This window comes from Miscanthus floridulus, unplaced genomic scaffold, assembly GCF_019320115.1.
Source record: "Miscanthus floridulus cultivar M001 unplaced genomic scaffold, ASM1932011v1 fs_12_1_2, whole genome shotgun sequence".
Lineage (NCBI taxonomy): Eukaryota > Viridiplantae > Streptophyta > Magnoliopsida > Poales > Poaceae > Miscanthus > Miscanthus floridulus.
The window spans coordinates 1-19388 of NW_027096232.1; the positions used below are offsets into that span (position 1 = coordinate 1).

At 49.1% G+C, this 19388-nt stretch overlaps 1 protein-coding gene across 2 annotated transcripts; it reads right to left on the minus strand.

Annotated features, from left to right (window-relative positions):
• Positions 1-218: 218 nt before the first annotated feature.
• On the minus strand, positions 219-18318 carry LOC136530432 (uncharacterized). Of its 2 annotated transcripts, none has more exons than XM_066523175.1 (13): positions 18012-18318; positions 17241-17484; positions 17128-17169; positions 16678-16749; positions 15498-15633; positions 15200-15357; positions 14503-14581; positions 14194-14363; positions 6530-6691; positions 5434-5583; positions 4241-4501; positions 2705-2983; positions 219-504 (listed from the first exon to the last, which is right to left on the minus strand). In XM_066523175.1, exons 1-13 carry the CDS (start codon positions 18170-18172, stop codon positions 265-267), a joined length of 2154 nt encoding a protein of 717 aa, XP_066379272.1. In that variant the 5' UTR covers positions 18173-18318; the 3' UTR covers positions 219-264. The 2 variants fall into 2 exon arrangements, with proteins under 2 accessions (XP_066379272.1, XP_066379271.1); XM_066523174.1 differs by having other exon boundaries at positions 14194-14366.
• Positions 18319-19388: the final 1070 nt, after the last annotated feature.

Below are 19388 nucleotides of genomic sequence, written 5' to 3' on the forward strand. Positions count from 1 at the left end.
ATGGCACCACCCTCATCGCCTATCAAAGCAAAATTTGATGATAGCACTTGGAGCGACAAAAGGAGTAGCGTGGGATGGAGGATTAAACCGAGAATATTTAGGATTGCTATGTGACTTTCGTTCATTGGTAAAACTCCGTATATCATATCACAAACTCAATAGGTAATAGTAGAGTGCTTGTAGATGATAATAATCGGGTGCAATGCACAGGGAACAAATTTGATGTCCAACTAACCAAGTAAACAAATTAAATATCAGCTGTTCCTAAAGCGTATCTTGTTTGTCCAAGTAATTTAGAAATCTTGACATACAGAGCCAGAATGTTTCTGGAATCTTGTAACTGGAATGGCTAGCCAGGGTCAAAAACAAATCAAGAACAAATTTTTGTGATTCATGCTTCAACAAAGTACGGATTAGCATGGCACTCCAAGCATCTGGAGCCAAACTGATAGCTTGACGTAACGATTGCACTGTATTCACCAGCCTCCTGATCATCTTACTTCTCTGCAAGACAAAGCAAACCTTCAGCAGTATTACAAGCTTGAGCAGTAATAACATAAAACATCAGCCTATTCGTTTTGTCGTATTTGGCTTATAAGCCAACGAACAGTATTTTTCTCTCACACCAAACCAGCCAACAATACTTTCAGCCATGGCTTACACAAGCCAAACAAGCCCAAAACGAACAGGGCGCATACTCCGTGCTATGCTGCACATTGACCGGTTTCACGAATTCAGCTGAGGACATACACTTGTACAAACACCGGGGAGGGGGGGGGGGGGGGGGGGGGGGGGGGGGGGCGGGGGGGGTGTTAACACAACCGCAAAATTCCTTACTTTCTGAAAGAAGCAAAGCAAATAGTATAGTGCGCTTGAATGGTCAAAAGTCACCTCTAATGTCTTATTACGCACCTGTGATATTACATACGCCCTCTAGACTCTAGTCTAAAAGTAAAAGCCTTTTTGGGAAGCTGGTTTTGGCTTGCAACTAGAGGTCATTTTGGTTTTCTAAGCAAACACTTTGTACCAGACAAACCCATTGATTCTTGTTGGTATTACTGCTTGCCAGTGGTGCTTGTGAGATGAGTGAGTAATCATTAATAAACAGGAGCAAGCTAAAACAAAGTATTAACCATAGTGACCAGAACTGTGGTCCGCAGGGTTTGCGGCTTGCCACATTCGAAAAGTAATGTTCGCTATTTGTACTCTGGTTCATGAATCAGGAATCCAGAATAAGGTTCATGATTCAGAACTACTCGATCAGATATATGTCCAGGTATAAAATAAAGAAAGGAAAGGAGGAAATGGCAAGTAAAAGAAGGCCCACCCTAGCACTGCAATGCACAAGCTCTCCTTCCTCTCGTTGACACAGCACTGCCACCCTTTTGCTTCTCCCTCAAACTTCATGAGGCTACAGTAGGCCACTGCTACCGCCAGGTACGCTGACCACACAACTCATTTTGGCAATGTGCTTCCCCATCCTCAACTCCTGCTAGATCTGATCATATGTCGAACTGGGTCAGGCCAGGTAAAACCCGACGTTTTTTCTCTTGGCCCAGGACCGACCCAACCCATCCCAGGCATCGGGCTGCAAATCTTGGCTCATTGCCGCCCAATGGCTAGCTCAACAGGCCGCTGGCCAGCCCAACCAACTCAGGTGATGCAGTTCGCACATCAAGGATGCACTAGCAGGCAGCGCTCAGCGTCGATGTTGATGTACCAAGGAGGCATCGGTGGCCAGTGCTCGACATCGGTGCAGCGAGGAGGCATGGAGAGTTGGTGGATGGCTGCTGCACATCGATTTGGTATTCCTCCCCACGGCGAGATGCATCGGCGTGGTGGTAGCCAGTGGGGATCTTACAGATTGGCCTTCGTAGCCTCATAGGGATCTGGTAGCACCTGGCACAACCAGGTGTGTGGTGGCAGGGGATGGACATTGGAGACAGGGTGGAAGGAATCATGCGTTCGTGGCTTGGCCTATATAGGTCAACGATGTGAGGTGGCTGGGTTACAGGGAAATATCACCTGAGCTGATGCCGTGCATGCATGATGAGTGGGCTGGATCAGCACAACTGTGGCCAGGATTAAAATTCACAATGTTGATTGGACTGCAACAGAGAACAAGAAATGAATTATGTTTCTTTTTCTCCCTATAGTCAGGTCATCGGGCCAGCCCATAGGCTAGAATTTAGCCCCGAGCCCGACCCGATTTTTGCTTCGGGGCAGAAATTACGGCCTGCGCCCACTCGATGTGTCGACCGGGCAGGGTTGACCATGATCAGGTCTAGCTCCTGCTTGTCGCCCATGCTCCCAACACCCTGGTTTCCAGCCGTTGCCACTCTCTCCCAGTGCTACCAAGCCACATCATTAGACAGATTTCAACACAGGCAGCAAAGACGGTAACCATGATGCCCTCAGCATTTTACTATTCTTTGTTTGGGTTCTCCCAGCCCCGTTGACCACCCACAATTTTCCAGTGATTCACTTCACACACAAACCATGAATTGATTCGTGCGACCTGAATTCAGGTTTGTGACCATCCAGCTATGGTACTAACTCAACCTTGTTATGTGTGGATGGAGTAGATCTCTGACTGGAGGTACGTAATGCACAATTAAAAGAATTGAGGCATTGCACAGGAACTACAAATCACAGGGAAGAAATTATAGTTTCAACTATCAAATCATGATGAACATCAACTAACCTCTGGATTTATGTCCCCTATCGTTCCCACCTTGTCAAATATATAGGGGAATGTTGCTTCTTGAAGAAACGCGTCTGAAGCTTTAACAATATCCTGGACAAGGAAAACCCGAACCCGCCATCCTTTCCTCGATAAAATGAAATCAAATAGGCCTTCTGTAGCTGCAATCACAGAATGCATATCAAATGATCTCCACTCAGGACTTCCATTGGCATGCTCACTAGAGTCAGCTCCCGCTGCGCTTGAAGATTCTGATGACTGTTCAGATATAGCTGCAATCTGAAAAACAAATGATGTTAGGAGGAACAAATAAAAAAAAACTATGTATAACACAAGATCAAAGAGATATCTGTAAAATTTCTCATGACACTAACCCAAACACAACACCAGGATTAGGACCCACAACAGGATAGAGACCAAGATCCATTTCCAGGAAAGATTGACTGATTTGTTATTATATTTTAATTTTTCAGATTATATATATTTCTCCTCTGTTGCATATTGAAGCTTTAAAACTTGTTAAGCAATGCAATTACAAGCCTATCACCATATTATTTCATAGAATTACAATGTTGTGTGCCTAACTCAATAAACTACAACTTCTAGGACCATTTTCAAATAACTACAACTATTTCACCCATAGTAACACAAAACTACAGTTTTAACACCCTGTCAAATGGCTGCTTGATGACACCTGTCCTCCAGACAAAGCCGGATGTGATGGGGACACCCAGGATGGTTGATGCATACTTGTCCAGCTAAGGGGTGGGACCAATCAGCAGTTCAGCACTACCATCAGGGTGGTGAAAAGTTGTTGATTTGTGTTAATAGGAGCACAAATAGATGTAGTTTATGAAGTGGTCCTTCGATAAGGGGTTCTTCGGACATAGAGAGTTGCCGTTTTGTGAAATTTACTCTAAGTGAATTGAAAACAAGGTTTTGTGGCGTGAATAATCATAGGTACCAGAACTGAACCTGCCCAATTTTGCGTTGAGCAACACTACAGTACTGGCACAAAATATATTTAAAAAGTCGACCAAAATAGGAGGAATTAGGTCACATTGTAAGTAAGAAGAAATGGGCAATCATATTCAAGCCAAAGCCAACTCGAACCTGGGTGGTGGGGAGTATTCCCACAAACTGAGCTAGCTCAGATCATACAACCCAGAAAAAGAATACAGGATGCCCAAAAAAAAATTAGATAACCAACAGTAAAAGTTGTCCATAATTCCACGTCTATAGAGCTGGATACCTATTGTTGTCCTTTAGTCTTTACCTTAGAGGTTCCGTCTGTTAAGAGGGCTACCACAAATTAGTAATCATGTTCACAGAAAGGATAGATCCATGAAACTGTTTCCACGCATACAAACAGAGGAATCAGGAGTGTATATTATTATATCATGACAAATGAAACTCCCTAGTGTGTTCTTGATTTTTATTGACTGTTTTTTGTACTTTCGTCATATGGTTTTGGGGAAAAAAATCATGATAAAAATGAAATAGCAAGAGAAGGAACAATAATTAAGAAATATGTACCAGCCTTTCCAGTCGATTCCATCTGATGGATCCATCATCACGTATAAGAAGCTCCCTTAATATTTTCCTCATATCGGGGCTGGGGTCTGCAAGGAGCCTCCCAATCACAAAAGGATATGCACTCTCAATAACTTTAAACTCAGGATCCAGTGCTTTTGCAGTCCCTTCTAGAGAACCAAGTGCTCTTATCACCAGCGCATAATCAGGGGGGAGGGAGAAATTAAACTCATACATCAAATCATACAAATGGTTCATTACGCCCTGCAAGGCAAGGAATGAATGAACTTAGAAAGGATCAAAGGATGGACGAGATTAGAAAAAGAAAAGTAGAACCAGGCAGATGAGAGCATCAACCATATGTAAGAAATTAAGCCACAATAATGATCCGAGTAGGAACAAGACAGAGATCCAAGTAGACAAGCTGTTTAAGTACCATACCTCAAAATTTAATTAGACTTACCTATAGAATGTCAGCCTTGTTGGAAGGGCACAGACGTGAATAAAAAGGATGTTGCTATATTAATTTTTTAAAGAAGTAAGCTAATAACTCAGAATTTCCTTCAGCGACAGATAAATCTGAAGACTACCCTACGAAACAAAAAAAAATCTTGACTATCTTCACCAGAGTGTCAACTTGAAACTTCATCATTATTAGTTACCCAAGTTTCACAACAATAATCTGGCTGTGCCTTTCTGTTTGTTAGCTCTAATAAAAATGCTTAATAGCTCAGGTGAACTACAGCTAACATGCTAGCATTGACAGGCTTTGAAGTAGCTCTGGAGAACAATAATTCTAAATAACACATGCCTTAACAACAAAGCCTTTTAGTCCCCAGCAAGTTGGAGTAGGCTAGAGATGAAACCCAACATGAGGTCATGAGCCACCAACAAAAAGGGAAAATAAAATAAATATATGTAAGGCATCAATAACAGTGATATTATTTGGGGAGGTAAAGCCTTGTCACGGTTCAGGCACGTAGATAGCTGCTTTCCATGCACTCCTGTCCAAGACAATTGTCTGGGTATATTCAATCCTTTCAAGTCCCTTTTCATTGCCTCCTCCCATGTCACCCCCCCCCCCCCCCCCCCCCCCCCCCACACACACACACACCCACCCACCCACCTCCTTACATTGTTTTCATGCCTTACTATTTTACTTTGCACATGCACTGGAAAGAAAAATATTAACTAACCTGGAAATCATTTGACTGCCTCCTGACATCACCAAAGGAAAACCGCAACGCATCTGCAACTGCAAGTAAATCTGTTCCCTCAGGAACAAATCCTAGTGAATGGAAATCGTTCGCCAAGCCTAAGGAGTCCCGATTAACATAATGTACAAGCTGAAACAAATAAATTCAGTTTTTCAGAAGTAAATTTCTTGATTGAAGCCAAGCAACACCAATGAAACCAACATATCAGGAAACTAAAACATGAAGCTACTATGCCACATATTTCACAAAACAAAGTTTACAATTACCTGCTTGTATATGGTAGCAGACAGGGTTATTAATTTATACAAATTTCATGCAGCAAAAAGTAATCCAACAAAGCTTATAATTACTCGGCCTGCAGGGGGGTAAGACAGCCCCCGGGCATTTTGCTAAGCAGATCGAGAAAACCCTTGAGCCCCCCACCCATACACAGCGGCACCGTAGCCCATGTGAGAACATGACTGAGGCCGAACCTTAGACCTATGCTTTGGTGTGGGACAGACAAGGGGATTTTTTTTAACCCCAACCTGAAATTCGCTCCCATGGGGAGTCGAACCCGAGACCTGAGGAGTGCTACTCGAGCCACTAACCAACTCAGCTAGAGGCTTAAATTACACATGAATAAAGTACTACTACAAGTATAATGTTTCACACAACTGATGATAGAAACAGGACTATATTGCATTAGTGACTTGCATATCAAAGTTCAGTTTTATTTATGCTCTACAACAAGTGCAGTAAACAGTAAGATCATTCAGCAAATTATTTCTTGCTAGACTTCCTAATTAAATTTATCCACAATGTGATTAGACCAGGAAATAAGATTAGCCATGTTTAAGTTTAACCAACTTCTGAAAATCAAACACCAGCATTGCTAGCCTAACATGCTGCTCTTTGAAGACCTTACCAATAACACTTGGCCTGTAACTTACAAAAATAGTTAAGTGATTTAGCAGCACAACATCTAAGTCTAAACCTTTCTGAACTTTCCAGTTCCCACAATAAGAGTGAAAAACAATACCCTTCGTAACATCCATGAGTTGAATGCAGAACAAGTTAAGACAGTCTCACATACCATTTGTATAAGCCCCACACGATAGTGCCTCGGAATATCTCCCATCATACCAAAGTCAAAATATGCTAGAGATCCACCTTCAGTTGCAACTAAATTACCAGGATGGGGGTCTGCATGGAAAAATCCTTCTTCAAGCAGCTGTCGCAATGAGCAATAGAGACCCTGTGAGACGAGGAAAAAAATCAGTCCATAAAAGTCAGCAAGCATGATATCAAAAACATAGAGGGTAAGGAACTAAGGAGTAATGTTCAAAAAAGTAATGTGCTGCCTATCCAGTGTTCTGAGGAAAACCTGGATCTGATTCAGAATTTATTGCCCTGCGAAGTGCTGGATTTTCCTTGCAAATATTTGGGCTTGCCTTTGACCATCAAAAAGTTGACCAAGGAGCAGGTCCAACCCATAATTGACAGAGTTGCAGATCAGCTACCTGGATGGAAGGCGGATCTGATGACACGTGCTGGCAGAGTAATTGAAGTGCAATTTGCTCTCACAGGAATCCTAATCTATGTGGCCATGGCAACAGATCTTCCACCTTGGGCTATCAAAGCCATAGATAAGATCAGAAGGGCATTCCTGTGGAAGGGTCGAAAAGAGGCAAAAGGTGGTCATTGCCTGGCCTAAAGTGTGCCGCTCCCGGGAACTGGGTGGTCTTGGGATAGCAGATCTAGAGTCCCTGGGTATTGCCTTAAAAGCAAGATGGCCGTGGCTTAAGCGGAGTGCGCCCAACAAACCTTGGGCAAATCTGCCTATCCAAGTCAGTAAAGAGGTAGCTGGCCTCATCTCTGTGGCAGTGATAACAGAAGTAGGAAGTGGATCTAATACGCTTTTCTGGAAGGATAAATGGCTGGATGGCAAGGGAATTCAGGACATAGCACCTCTGGTTTTCGCACTGGTACCCAAAAGAAGATCAAACAAACGCACTGTGCTGTGATGGATAAGTCTCTGTGTAGGTCTTTGTGGGGCTGCAGCAGCATGGTGGTCTTGCTGCCCATCAAGGACAGCATCCTTGACTGGAGGACAACATCTTAGCATCTAGGACAGAATCTAGGACTAGCATCTAGGACAGCATCTTAGACTAGCATCTTGGCATATGCTTGGCTGGCTAGCAGCCTATAAATATGTATCCCCAACCCCTCAGGTTGGCATGGCATTTGGAAATAAACCAGAAAATTGCCCCAACTCCTAGTGTCATCCTCTCTCGATGAGAGTAAGAATTCTGCTACTACCAAGAGTAAGAATTCAGCGACTAACAAGTGGTATCGGAGCCGTACTATCCTGTAGCCTGAGCATCTCCTGCTCATCTCCTTTCCCAGCCACGCAACAGCCCCAGCTGGGAGCAGCAGCAGCTCCAGCCGCTCCTGCTCACTCCTCTCCCTCTGAGCAGCTCGTCTGAAGCAGCCCTCTCCCCACGCAGCAGCCCCCCGGTAGCGCGTCATGTCCGCCGGGCAGTCTCAGCGCTCGGTCGCCTCGAGCACGCGGCGTCGGCAGGAGGCCGAACTTGCCGCGGCAGAGGAACGCGAGCGAGCGGCGGCAGAGACCGCTGCGGCGGCGGCAAGGGCGCCGAGGCTGGCAGCGGCGGAGCTGGCAGCAGCCAGAGCGGAGGCGGAAGCAGCGGTGGCGGCAGCAGAGGTCGAGGCTCTGCGCGGCAGCATCAACAGCTCCGTTTCTGCTGACGACGACGCCGACGCGGACCTCGAGCTGCTGGGGAGGGAGGCAGCGCGAGCGCAGGCGGCGCAGTGGGCAGCCACGCACGCCCACGAGTGCGGCGGCAGCGCAGACTGCCGCGGACGCGTCGGTGGCGCTCCTGGAGGAAGCGCGCACGGCGGTGGCGCTCCTGGAGGAGGCGCGCAGGGCAACGGTGGCGGACCGGTCGATGGAGAGCGCGGCCTTCACAGGCAGCGTGGCTCTCTCTCCCCGGATCGGTACCGTGGTTACCATACCACAGGCTCTAGGCTGTTGTCAGGGACATCGGCCCCGGCGGTGGGTGGCCTACCCTCACTAAGGCCAACTACGTCGAGTGGGCTGCGGTGATGAGGGTAAAGCTCCAGGTGCGGCACATGTGGGAGGGAGTCCGGTACGGCAACGTCGACTACGACCAGGATCGACGGGCGCTGCAGTCCCATCCGAGATGCAGTTCTCACTTACCAACAAGCGGACTGCCAAGGAGGCTTGGGACGCCATCGCTGCGGCACGCATCGGCAGCGACCGCGCCCGCAAGTCCACACTGCAGGCAATTCGCAAGGAGTGGGAGAACCTGGCCTTCAAGCCAGGTGAGGACGTTGATGACTTTGCTCTCCGTCTCAACACTCTGTTGCAGAAGATGGTGCAGTTCGGCGATGACACCTACGGCGAGGAGAGAGCTGTCGAAAAGCTCTTCCGCTGCGTCCCCGAGAAGTACAAGCAGATGGCTCACTCGATCGAGTCCCTGCTGGATCTCTCCACGATATCGATCGAGGAGGCGATAGGTCGCCTCAAGGTCGTCGACAGCGATGAGCCACAGTCTCTCTCGGAGCCCATCACCACTGGCGGGAAGCTCCTTCTCACTCGGGAGCAGTGAGCTGCCTGCCAAGGTGATCGGAAGAAGGAGCCTTCTTCCCCGACAGACGGCCGCAAGCGTGGCAAGCCGCGCAAGGTACACAGAGACGCCTAGGCCGGGGCGCGAGGACGTGCCGAGGGTGATGCCCGCGGAGGCGCCCAGGGCGGTGCCGCCGGCAAGCACAAGCCAGCACGAGACGACACCTGCCACAACTGCGGCCAGCTTTGCCATTGGGCCAAGGACTGTCGACAGCCACGACGCGGCCAGGCCCACGTTGCACGGGCGGAGGAGGAGCCGGCTCTGTTCATGGCACATGCAAGCATCGAGCTACCTCCAGCGGCGCCGGCCGCAGCGGCTCTCCTCCACCTTGACGAGTCAAAAGCACACGCCCTCCTCGGCGACGGCTCCGGCAACGACAAGACTGACGGGTGGTGCCTCGACACCGGCGCCACCCATCACATGACCGGTCAACGGGAGTTCTTCACCGAGCTTGACTCTAGCGTCCGAGGCTCCGTCAAGTTTGGGGATGCCTCCGGCGTGGAGATCAAGGGCGTCGGCTCCATCATCTTCACTGCCGTGTCTGGTGAGCATAGGCTGCTCACCAGAGTCTACTACATCCCCGCGTTGAGGAACTCCATCATCAGCTTGGGACAGCTGAATGAGAACGGTTCGCGCGTAGTGGTTGAGGATGGAGTCATGAGGATTTGGGATCATCGTCGCCGCCTTCTCGCCAAGGTATCCAGAAGCGCAAATCGACTCTACGTCCTTAACGTGCAGGTGGCACAACCCCTCTGTCTCGCTGCTCGTCGGGATGACGAGGCGTGGCAGTGGCACGAGCGCTTCGGGCACCTTCACTTCGAGGCCCTGAAGCGGCTCAGTGCCACGGAGATGGTGCGAGACCTGCCGTGCCTCGACCATGTGGAGCAGCTCTGCGACGTCTGCGTGTTGACGAAGCAGAGGCGACTCCCTTTCCCCAGTGGGCGAGCTTTCGAGCCAAGGAGAGGCTCGAGCTTGTGCACGGGGACTTGTGTGGCCCAGTGACACCGGCCACACCGGGAGGACGACGCTACTTCCTACTGCTCGTCGACGACCTCTCCCGCTACATGTGGGTGATGGTCCTCGGCAGCAAGGGAGAGGCTGCGGACGCCATCAAGCGCTCGCAGGCTGCTGCGGAGGCGGAGTGCGACCGCAAGCTGCGCGTGCTGCGCACCGACAACGGCGGCTGAATTCGCGTCGTACTGCGCTGATGAGGGCATTCAGCGCCACTACTCCACGCCGTACAGCCCACAACAGAACGGCGACGTCGAGCGGAGCAACCAGACGGTTGTGGGGATGGCTCGGGCCCTTCTCAAGCAGAGAGGGATGCCAGCTGTCTTCTGGGAAGAGGCGGTGGTGTCGGCGATCTACATCCTCAACCACTCGCCTACCAAGGCGCTCGACGGCAGGACGCCGTACGAGGCTTGGCATGGGCGCAAGCCGGCGGTCTCCCACTTGCGGGTCTTCGACTGCCTCGCGTTCGCCAAGGAGCTTGGCCACATCAGCAAGCTCGACGACAGGAGCACTCCGAAAGTGTTCATCGACTACGCGGAGGGCTCGAAGGCCTACCGCATCCTCAACCCGAAGACACAGCGTGTGCGCACGGCGCGCGACGTTGTGTTCGACGAAGGGCGAGGATGGGCGTGGGACAAGGCGGTGGACAACGGCTCGGCTCCGACGTACGACGACTTCACTGTCGAGTACGTCCACCGCGAGGGAGCTGGGGGAGTAGGCAGCTCTTCTTCGACGAGCGCGTCTACCCCAGTCCCCGAGCCTCCACCGACCCCGGCGCCTGCTACTCCGACAGCACCACGCTCTCCAGCCAGGACCTCGGCTGCGATGAGTTCTTCGCCGGCTCCACAGCCGGCACCGCCACGCACTCCAGCACCGACAGGCACGTCTCCGGGCACGTCTACTCCAACACCAGCTCGTGTCGAGCACAGCCCGGTTGAGCTCGCTACCCCGCTCTCTCACGACGAGGAGCGCATCGACGCGTACCACGATGGCGAGTCGTTGCGGTACCGTACGATGGAGAACCTTCTCGGCGACCAGACGGTGCCGGGACTGGTGCCTCATGACCTGGAGGCGCAGTTGCACCTTGCGTGTGACGACGGCGAGCCTCGGTCGTTTGCAGAGGCCGAGAGACACACAGCATGGCGCGCCGCGATGCAATTGAAGATGGATGCGGTTGAGAAGAACCGCACCTGGGAGCTTGCTGACCTTCCTCGTGGTCACCGCACGATCACCCTTACGTGGGTGTACAAGCTGAAGAGGGATGAAGCCGACGCCATCGTCAAGCACAAGGCTCGCTTGGTGGCACGAGGTTTCGTGCAGCAGGAGGGGGTCGACTTCGACGACGCCTTTGCTCCCGTGGCACGGATGGAGTCCGTGCGACTCCTCCTTGCGCTAGCTGCCCAGGAGGGCTGGCGTGTTCATCACATGGACGTCAAGTCGGCGTTCCTTAACGGCGACTTGAAGGAGGAGGTCTACGTGCACCAGCCGCCGGGATTTGCGATCCCCGGCAAGGAGGGCAAGGTGCTCCACCTGCGCAAGGCCCTCTATGGCTTGCGGCAGGCACCTAGGGCGTGGAATGCCAAGTTGGATTCCACGCTAAAGGGGATGGGCTTCGAGCAAAGCCCGCACGAGGCGGCCATCTACCGACGGGGCAGTGGAGGAAATGCTCTGCTGGTGGGTGTCTACGTCGACGACTTGGTGATCACCGGCACCAAGGATGCGGAGGTGGCAGCATTCAAGGAAGAGATGAAGGCCACCTTCCAGATGAGTGACCTGGGGCCTCTCCTTCTACCTGGGAATCGAGGTGTACCAGGATGACTCCGAGATCACGCTTCGACAGACCGCCTATGCCAAGCGCGTCGTTGAGCTAGCTGGGCTCACCGACTGCAACCCAGCTCACTCCGATGGAGGAGAGGCTGAAGCTGAGCCGCGACAGCCCAACGGAGGAGGTGGACTCTATGCAGTACCGGCATCTTGTGGGGAGCCTTCACTACCTCGCCCACACACGGCCAGACTTGGCATTCTCCGTCGGCTACGTTAGTCGATTCATGCAGCGACCGACGACGAAGCACCAGCAGGCTGTGAAGAGGATCATCTGCCACGTTGCGGGGACTCTCGACCACGGCCTCTACTACCCTAGGTGCCCTGGGGCGGCACACTTCGTCGGGTACAGCGACAGCGACCACGCCGGCGACATCGACACCAGCAAGAACACGAGCGGGATCCTCTTCCTCCTCGGCAAGTGCCTCGTTAGCTGGCAGTCGGTCAAGCAGCAGGTGGTGGCCCTGTCCAGCTGCGAGGCCGAGTACATAGCGGCCTCCACCGCTTCGACTCAGGCGCTCTGGCTCGCTCGACTGCTTGGTGATCTCCTCGGCAGAGACACTAGAGCGGTGGAGCTCAGGATGGATAGCAAGTCCGCTCTTGCCTTGGCAAAGAACCCAGTTTTTCATGAACGGAGTAAGCACATCCGGGTGAGGTATCACTTCATCCGAGGCTGTTTGGAGGAAGGGAGCATCAAGGCAAGCTACATCAACACCAAGGACCAGCTTGCGGACCTGCTTACCAAGCCTCTTGGGAGGATCAAGTTCCTTAAGCTCTGCATCAGGATGGTTCAACTTTCCCACAAGACGACGCACAAGACTTAGGGGGAAAATGATGGATAAGTCTCTGTGTAGGTCTTTGTGGGGCTGCAGCAGCATGGTGGTCTTGCTGCCCATCAAGGACAACATCCTTGACTGGAGGACAACATCTTAGCATCTAGGACTAACATCTAGGACAGCATCTAGGCCTAGCATCTAGGACAGCATCTAGGACAGCATCTTAGATTAGCATCTTGGCATATGCTTGGCTGGCTAGCAGCCTATAAATATGTATTCCCAACCCCTCAGGTTGGCATGGCATTTGAAAATAAACCAGAAAATTGCCCCAACTCCTAGTGTCATCCTCTCTCGATAAGAGTAAGAATTCTGCTACTACCAAGAGTAAGAATTCAACGACTACATGCTGGAGGCCCTCAGTGAGAAGAAATGGACAGAGGATATACAAGGAGAAATCTGTATGACAGCCTTGAATCAGTACCTAGACCTTTGGGATGTCATGAATTTTGTGGAGTTGAATGAGAATATTGCTGATAAGCACATCTGGAGGCTATCTTCATCGGGTAAATATACAGCAAAAAGTGCTTATGATACCCTATTTCAGGGAGCAATCTTCTTTGAACCTTATGAGAGAATCTGGAAATCCTGGGCACCCCCCAAATGCAGATTTTTTATGGTTAGTTGCTCACAACAGATGCTGGACGGCAGACAGATTGGCAAGGAGGGGGCTCCCACATCCAGAACAGTGCGTACTTTGCGATCAACAGGAGGAAACTATTCATCATTTGCTTGTGGGCTGTGTACTCTCAAGAGACTTTTGGTTCTCCCACCTGCTGCATTTTGGATTTGTATCACTTGCTCCACAACCTACTGACCAATCCTTTGATGAATAGTGGAGAAAAGTTGATAATTCGGCTAGTGGAGATTTGAGGAAGGGTCTGAACTCTCTAGTCATTTTGGGAGCCTGGAGCATCTGGCGGCACAGAAATGAGTGTCTTCAATGGTGCAGCACCAAATGTTAATATGGTGCTGGCTTTGGTAAGGGAAGAGGCCCATTGGTGGAGCCTGACAGGAGCTAAGGGGATCTCCCTGCTCACTACCGAAGGAGCAGTCTAATGGACTGCTGTAGTGGTCGGGTCATCATTTTATTTTTTAAACCGGCGATTTAGTTTCCTTGTAGTAGTGGGTGTTTGTGTGTGTGGGTCTAGGTCTATGTATGACTCTCTCTTCTTCTATTAATACAATGATACGCAGCTCTCCTGCGTGTTCGAGAAAAAAAAAGGAACTAAGGAGCAAGGACATACACTAAACACAGTAAAACACCTCCATAGAGATGGTCACACTTATGTTCTAGCCAAAAATTCAAGCTAATGGTATTTAAGGGATGAAAGATATGGTCATACATTAGAATCACACAGGAGAGACAAAGGACAGAACTAATGTTGCAATGCAATTACATTCAAGCAGCCAAGTGACAATACCTCATCTATCATTCTTTTCCTGTTCAAATTGGCTTTGCTGATGCGCTCAGCATCAGTTAGCTTAATTCCATCAATCCATTCCAGTGTCAGTATGGTTTTACATGTATAATTCCAGTAAACTTTTGGGACCTTGATGCTTGTACTACCTTCAGAATTGATCCCACCAGAACCTGCTAGAAAATCAATGGTGTTGAGCTTGCAGCATGTGAACTGTAGAGGAACAGGTATTGTGAGACCATAGTTGGGGGATGGATATAGAGTATATCAATAATTTATTAAGAATTGAATTAAATAAGTGTGCAAACTCACCATGAGAATAAAGAGTAGCAAACCTTTCAGCATTTTGTCCTTCTAAATTATAATCAATCTCATCAAACATGTGCCTGACCTGTTGAACCAAAGATAAAATGTAATGCAACATACAAAGGTTAAAATTATACAGAACGATCTAGAATTTACAGGAGGGCATGATGATTGTCAAAAGAGAAGATCGTAGGTCTACAATTTGCATAATGGTCTTGTGATTTATGTGACTTCATTTTCAGGAAACAAGCATCTCTGAAGTTAAAAAGATAATTCAGAAAGGATCAGAAAAAAGATTAACCTACACCCAAAAATACTAGAATCACAATAAGTCAGACCATCAAGTACCAGGTAGAGGGCCATAACAAGGCAACAAACATAGGATAGTCCAACAAATACTACACTTACTAAAATCATATGGTCTATGCATAATCCAAAGATAATATACCATGAATCATGTGAGGAAAGAGCAAAGCTGAGCATCATCCATCTCATGTTATGTGGATAGGAAGCTATTGATAATATAAATGACAAAAACATTCTAATCCAGTCTGACAATAAAAATTTTGGATCCAGATGAAGTGGTCTTTGGAATTCATAGTAATCAGCCGGACATGGCAAATGTAAAAAAACTATAAGAGAAAGAGTGATCAGAATAGCACAGACAACGACAAGCCTAGTTCAGAAAGAAGTAGAAGCTCACAATCTCATTAACTGCCACCAATAGGTCTTTGCGAGCCTTAGCAAATCGTTTCATTTGTCCTCCAATCATGTGGAACAAAAGTGCATCTAGAGTCAGCAAGGGCGCCATTCCAGGCCTTTGAACTTTGACTGCAACAAGCTCTCCAGAGCGTAGATGAGCTGCATTACTTGAAGTATCAAAGAAATGCATTTCAACTTGGAGAACTCAGGTCTGAAATATATGCTAAGGTAAATAACAATCAGTACAGAACAAGGATAATCACCAGTTAGTAGCAGAAGTCTTATCAGAAATGTCTAACCTTTGTAAACTTGCCCCAGTGATGCTGCTGCAATCGGCTCTGGGCTCATATCAGCGAACAAATCAGAAATTCGAGAGCCCAACTGAGACTCTATGGCCCTGAGTGCAATGCGAGTTGGAAACGGTGGTATTTGATCCTGAAAAGAAATTGTTCAGCCAACAACAACAATAACAACAACAAAGCCTTAAAGTCCCAAACAAGTTGGGGTAGACTAGAGTTGAAACCCAACAGAAGCAATCAAGGTTCAGGCACGTGAATAGCTGTTTTCCAAGCACTCCTATCTAAGGCTAAGTCTTTGGGTATATTCCATCCTTTCAAGTCTCCTTTTATTGCCTCTACCCAAGTCAACTTCGGTCTTCCTCTGCCTCTCTTCAATTGGTGCTACCCTTAATCTATCACGTATATCATCGTTCCGAACTCGATCCCTTCTTGTATGACCGCAAATCCAACGCAACATACGCATTTCCACGACACTTATCTGTTGAACATGTCGTCTTTTCGTAGGCCAACATTCTGCACCATACAACATAGCAGGTCTAATCGCCGTCCTATAAAACTTGCCTTTTAGCTTCTGTGGTACCCTTTTGTCACATAGGACACCAGATGCTTGGCGCCATTTCATCCACTCTGCTTTGATTCTATGGCTAACATCTTCATCAATATCCCCGTCTCTCTATAGCATTGATCCTAAATATCAAAATGTATCCTTCATAGACACTACTTGACCTTCCAAACTAATATCTTCCTCCTCCCGAGTAGTAGTGCCGAAGTCACATCTCATATACTCAGTTTTAGTTGTACTGAGTCTAAAACCTTTGGACTCCAAAGTCTCCCACCATAACTCCAGTTTCTGATTCACTCCTGTCCGGCTTTCATCAACTAGCACTACATCGTCCGCGAAAAGCATACACCAAAGGATGTCCCAATAAGCTACTAGTACAAGTTCCTCAGACTTCTGATTTTGAACTATGCATTACTAATGGCTGTTTTGGGGCCTCCAACTGAGATAGAACTCTTTCTAGGACTTAAACATGTCAGTGGACCTACTTTGACGCCACAACTTTAGGACACTTATTCACCTCATAATTCTAGGAGATCAACATAAACAGGAAAAAGCATGTTCTTAGATCTAACAATTTGTTTTCATCACAAAGAAAAAAAATATAGAATGGGGAGGTACCTGTAGCTTTGCAAGCTCCTGACAATACGCACTAGGAAGTATATCAGGGCGTGTGCTCAATGCCTGGCCAAGCTGCACGGTGAAAGAGAATTGGTAAAAGAACATATCATCAATTCCCTAGTTGTAATAAGACAATATTACACCTAAGACAATATTAGCTAACAAAGTATTGTAGTTCAAAAACAAGATATGGAGACAATGGCACAATAAAGATGCAGTCAACACAACCACCAACATGATTGATTTTGTACCGTTGTACGAATGCTTAAGGTAGATAATAATCATGTTACAAAACCATAGTGATAGGTGCAGTGATTTTGATGGTCATAAGACATGTTACATTGATGTTGCTTCCACCTTAACAAGGAGATACACCATACTGAAAAGTTAAGCATCAAATTTAATCGAAAAGATCAGTGCTACATTCTACCGATATGTCAATCAGCATACCTTGATGTAAAAAGGACCCAAGCGTATCAAGGTCTCTCGAAACTGAAATAAGGAAATGACAATCAGAGACATGATGCTCAGTTCCACCAACAACAACAGACAAGAAAAACTACCTTTTCTGCTCTTTTATGCATGTCATTGAGCCACAAATGCCAAATAGTGAGTTTTATAACATGAAAAGAGATGGTAGCAGCCCTGTACAGAGCAAGGAATGGACCAAAGCCACGGTCAGCAAAAATCCTGCGCGAACTTGACCCCAAGATTCTTCCAAACTCGGTTTCCAGTGACTTCTTTCTGATCTTTGCATATTCTGATGATGGTCTCTCTCCATGTACACTTGTAAAAGCACTTGAGTAGCTACAAAATAGAAAAAAATAAATCACCTAAACATAATTTCTGTAAACAAATAACACTAGAATTATTCAAATTTCAACATGCTGGCTCAGTAAAACATCTGCAAATCATTGAAATAAAATATTTTCTTCAAATAGAAGATCCAATTTATCTAATGCCACAGACGAATTAACCAAATAGCCTTCCTCCTAAATTATAATGAAGAATTTATTTAAGCTAGATTAGTTCAGTATGTTTCTCAGTGATGATTGAGTAAGATTAAGTCATTTCGGAGATCTGTCTGCGTGAAACTTTATACACTGTTTCAACAAAAAAAAATACAGTAGGCACTTAGGACGACCTGGCATTGCACACTGTTCTTCTAATCCAAAACATTTTAGACTATCAAAGTGAATCATAAATTGAATGATTGATTGGCGCACGGTACAATTACAACTAGCGAATTCCAAATCCGCAAACATAACGGAACTGCGACCTAGGGTTACGCCGTGGTGACCGGTAGCTGAGGTTAACCTGTCGACTGTCGTTACCTCATCACCGGCGTTGAGGCGGGGAGGCAGGGAGGTGGTGGCAACGCCGCGGAAGAGGTCGGGGAGGCGGCCTGAAAGGCGCGGGGAACGAGAAAGGGGAGGCCTCTGCGTCGGTCGGCGCGGCGGGCGAGGAGGAGGAGCCGCGAGGTGGGGCCCGACATGGCCGGGATCTCATCAGCTCCGCCGCCCGCACGGGAGGGAGAGCCGGGGAGGGGAAGAAGGGCAGTGGGGTTCAGGGGAGGAGAGAAAGAGACCGGTGTACGGCGTGCGCGTACGCTCTCCTTGGAAGCAGTGAGAGGAAGGAGGCAGCGGCGCCGCGTGGCTGGACCCGAGTGCGAGCTGGCGGCCTGGCGCGCGTGCGGTTGTTCGTTGCTCGGTGCTGGGCCGCTGGCCCGTCTTGTTAGGGCTCGTCCAGTCGCCCCGTTGTTCATCTCCTGGATTGCAGCCCACGCCGACCTGCGTCCCCGCTGCTTGGCTCAAAATTAGGGTCCGTTTGTTTTGGCTTTCCAGGTGCTGTGGCTTAAAAAAAAAAAGGCCAGAAGCCAAATCAAAGGGGTATTCATACTCCTTGGCTTCTAGAGAAAGCTGTTTTTGTGCATTTCATTTTTCACAGCAGGGGAGGAGGTGCTTTCTTGAGCTTTGGCTTTCACAAGTTGGAAGAAATTACCCACTGCCACAGGTTATGTTGTACCGGTTCGCTTCTTTTCTTTTCCGTCTCCCTCACCTGCCGCTCTCCCCTGCCCGGCACCGTTCCTCCTCCGGCGGCGGCGGCGCCCCTCCTCCTCCTTCGGCGGCGGCACCCATCCTCCTCCGGCGGCGGCACCCCTCCTCCTTCTCCGGCGGCGGCGTCCATCCTCCTCCGGCGGCGGCACCCCTCCTCCTTCTCCGGCGGCGGCGTCCATCCTCCTCCGGCGGCGGTGCCCCCTCTCTACGGTGCCCCTCCTCCCTTTTCCTATCGAGCCGCTGGAGGTCATCTTTTCCCCACGCCCGCCCGCCATGGGTAGAGGCCGGGCGAGCTCGGGAGCTCCCCGGTCTGGGGCCTCGGTCTACTAGGGACCAAGGGGAAGGTAGGAGGAGCAAGGGAAGGCGTGGGCATCCCGTTCTAGTGGATGGGGAAGGGAGAGGGGAAGGGTGAGGCGCGACCACTGGGGTCAGTGGCGCTGCCTGCCTCGGTGCGGTGTGCTGCTCCGATGAGAGGAGGAAGGACGAGGGGTCGAGGGTGGAGATAGGGTGGAGGTGCGTGAGGGCGAGGAGCTCGGCCTCGCGGTTGCGGCGCTCGACCTCGCGCTCCATGGAGGAGAGCACCTCCTTGGTCTAGCTTGCGACCCAGTGCGCCTGGAGGAATAAGATCTGTGCGCCGGGAGGAAGAAGAAGATA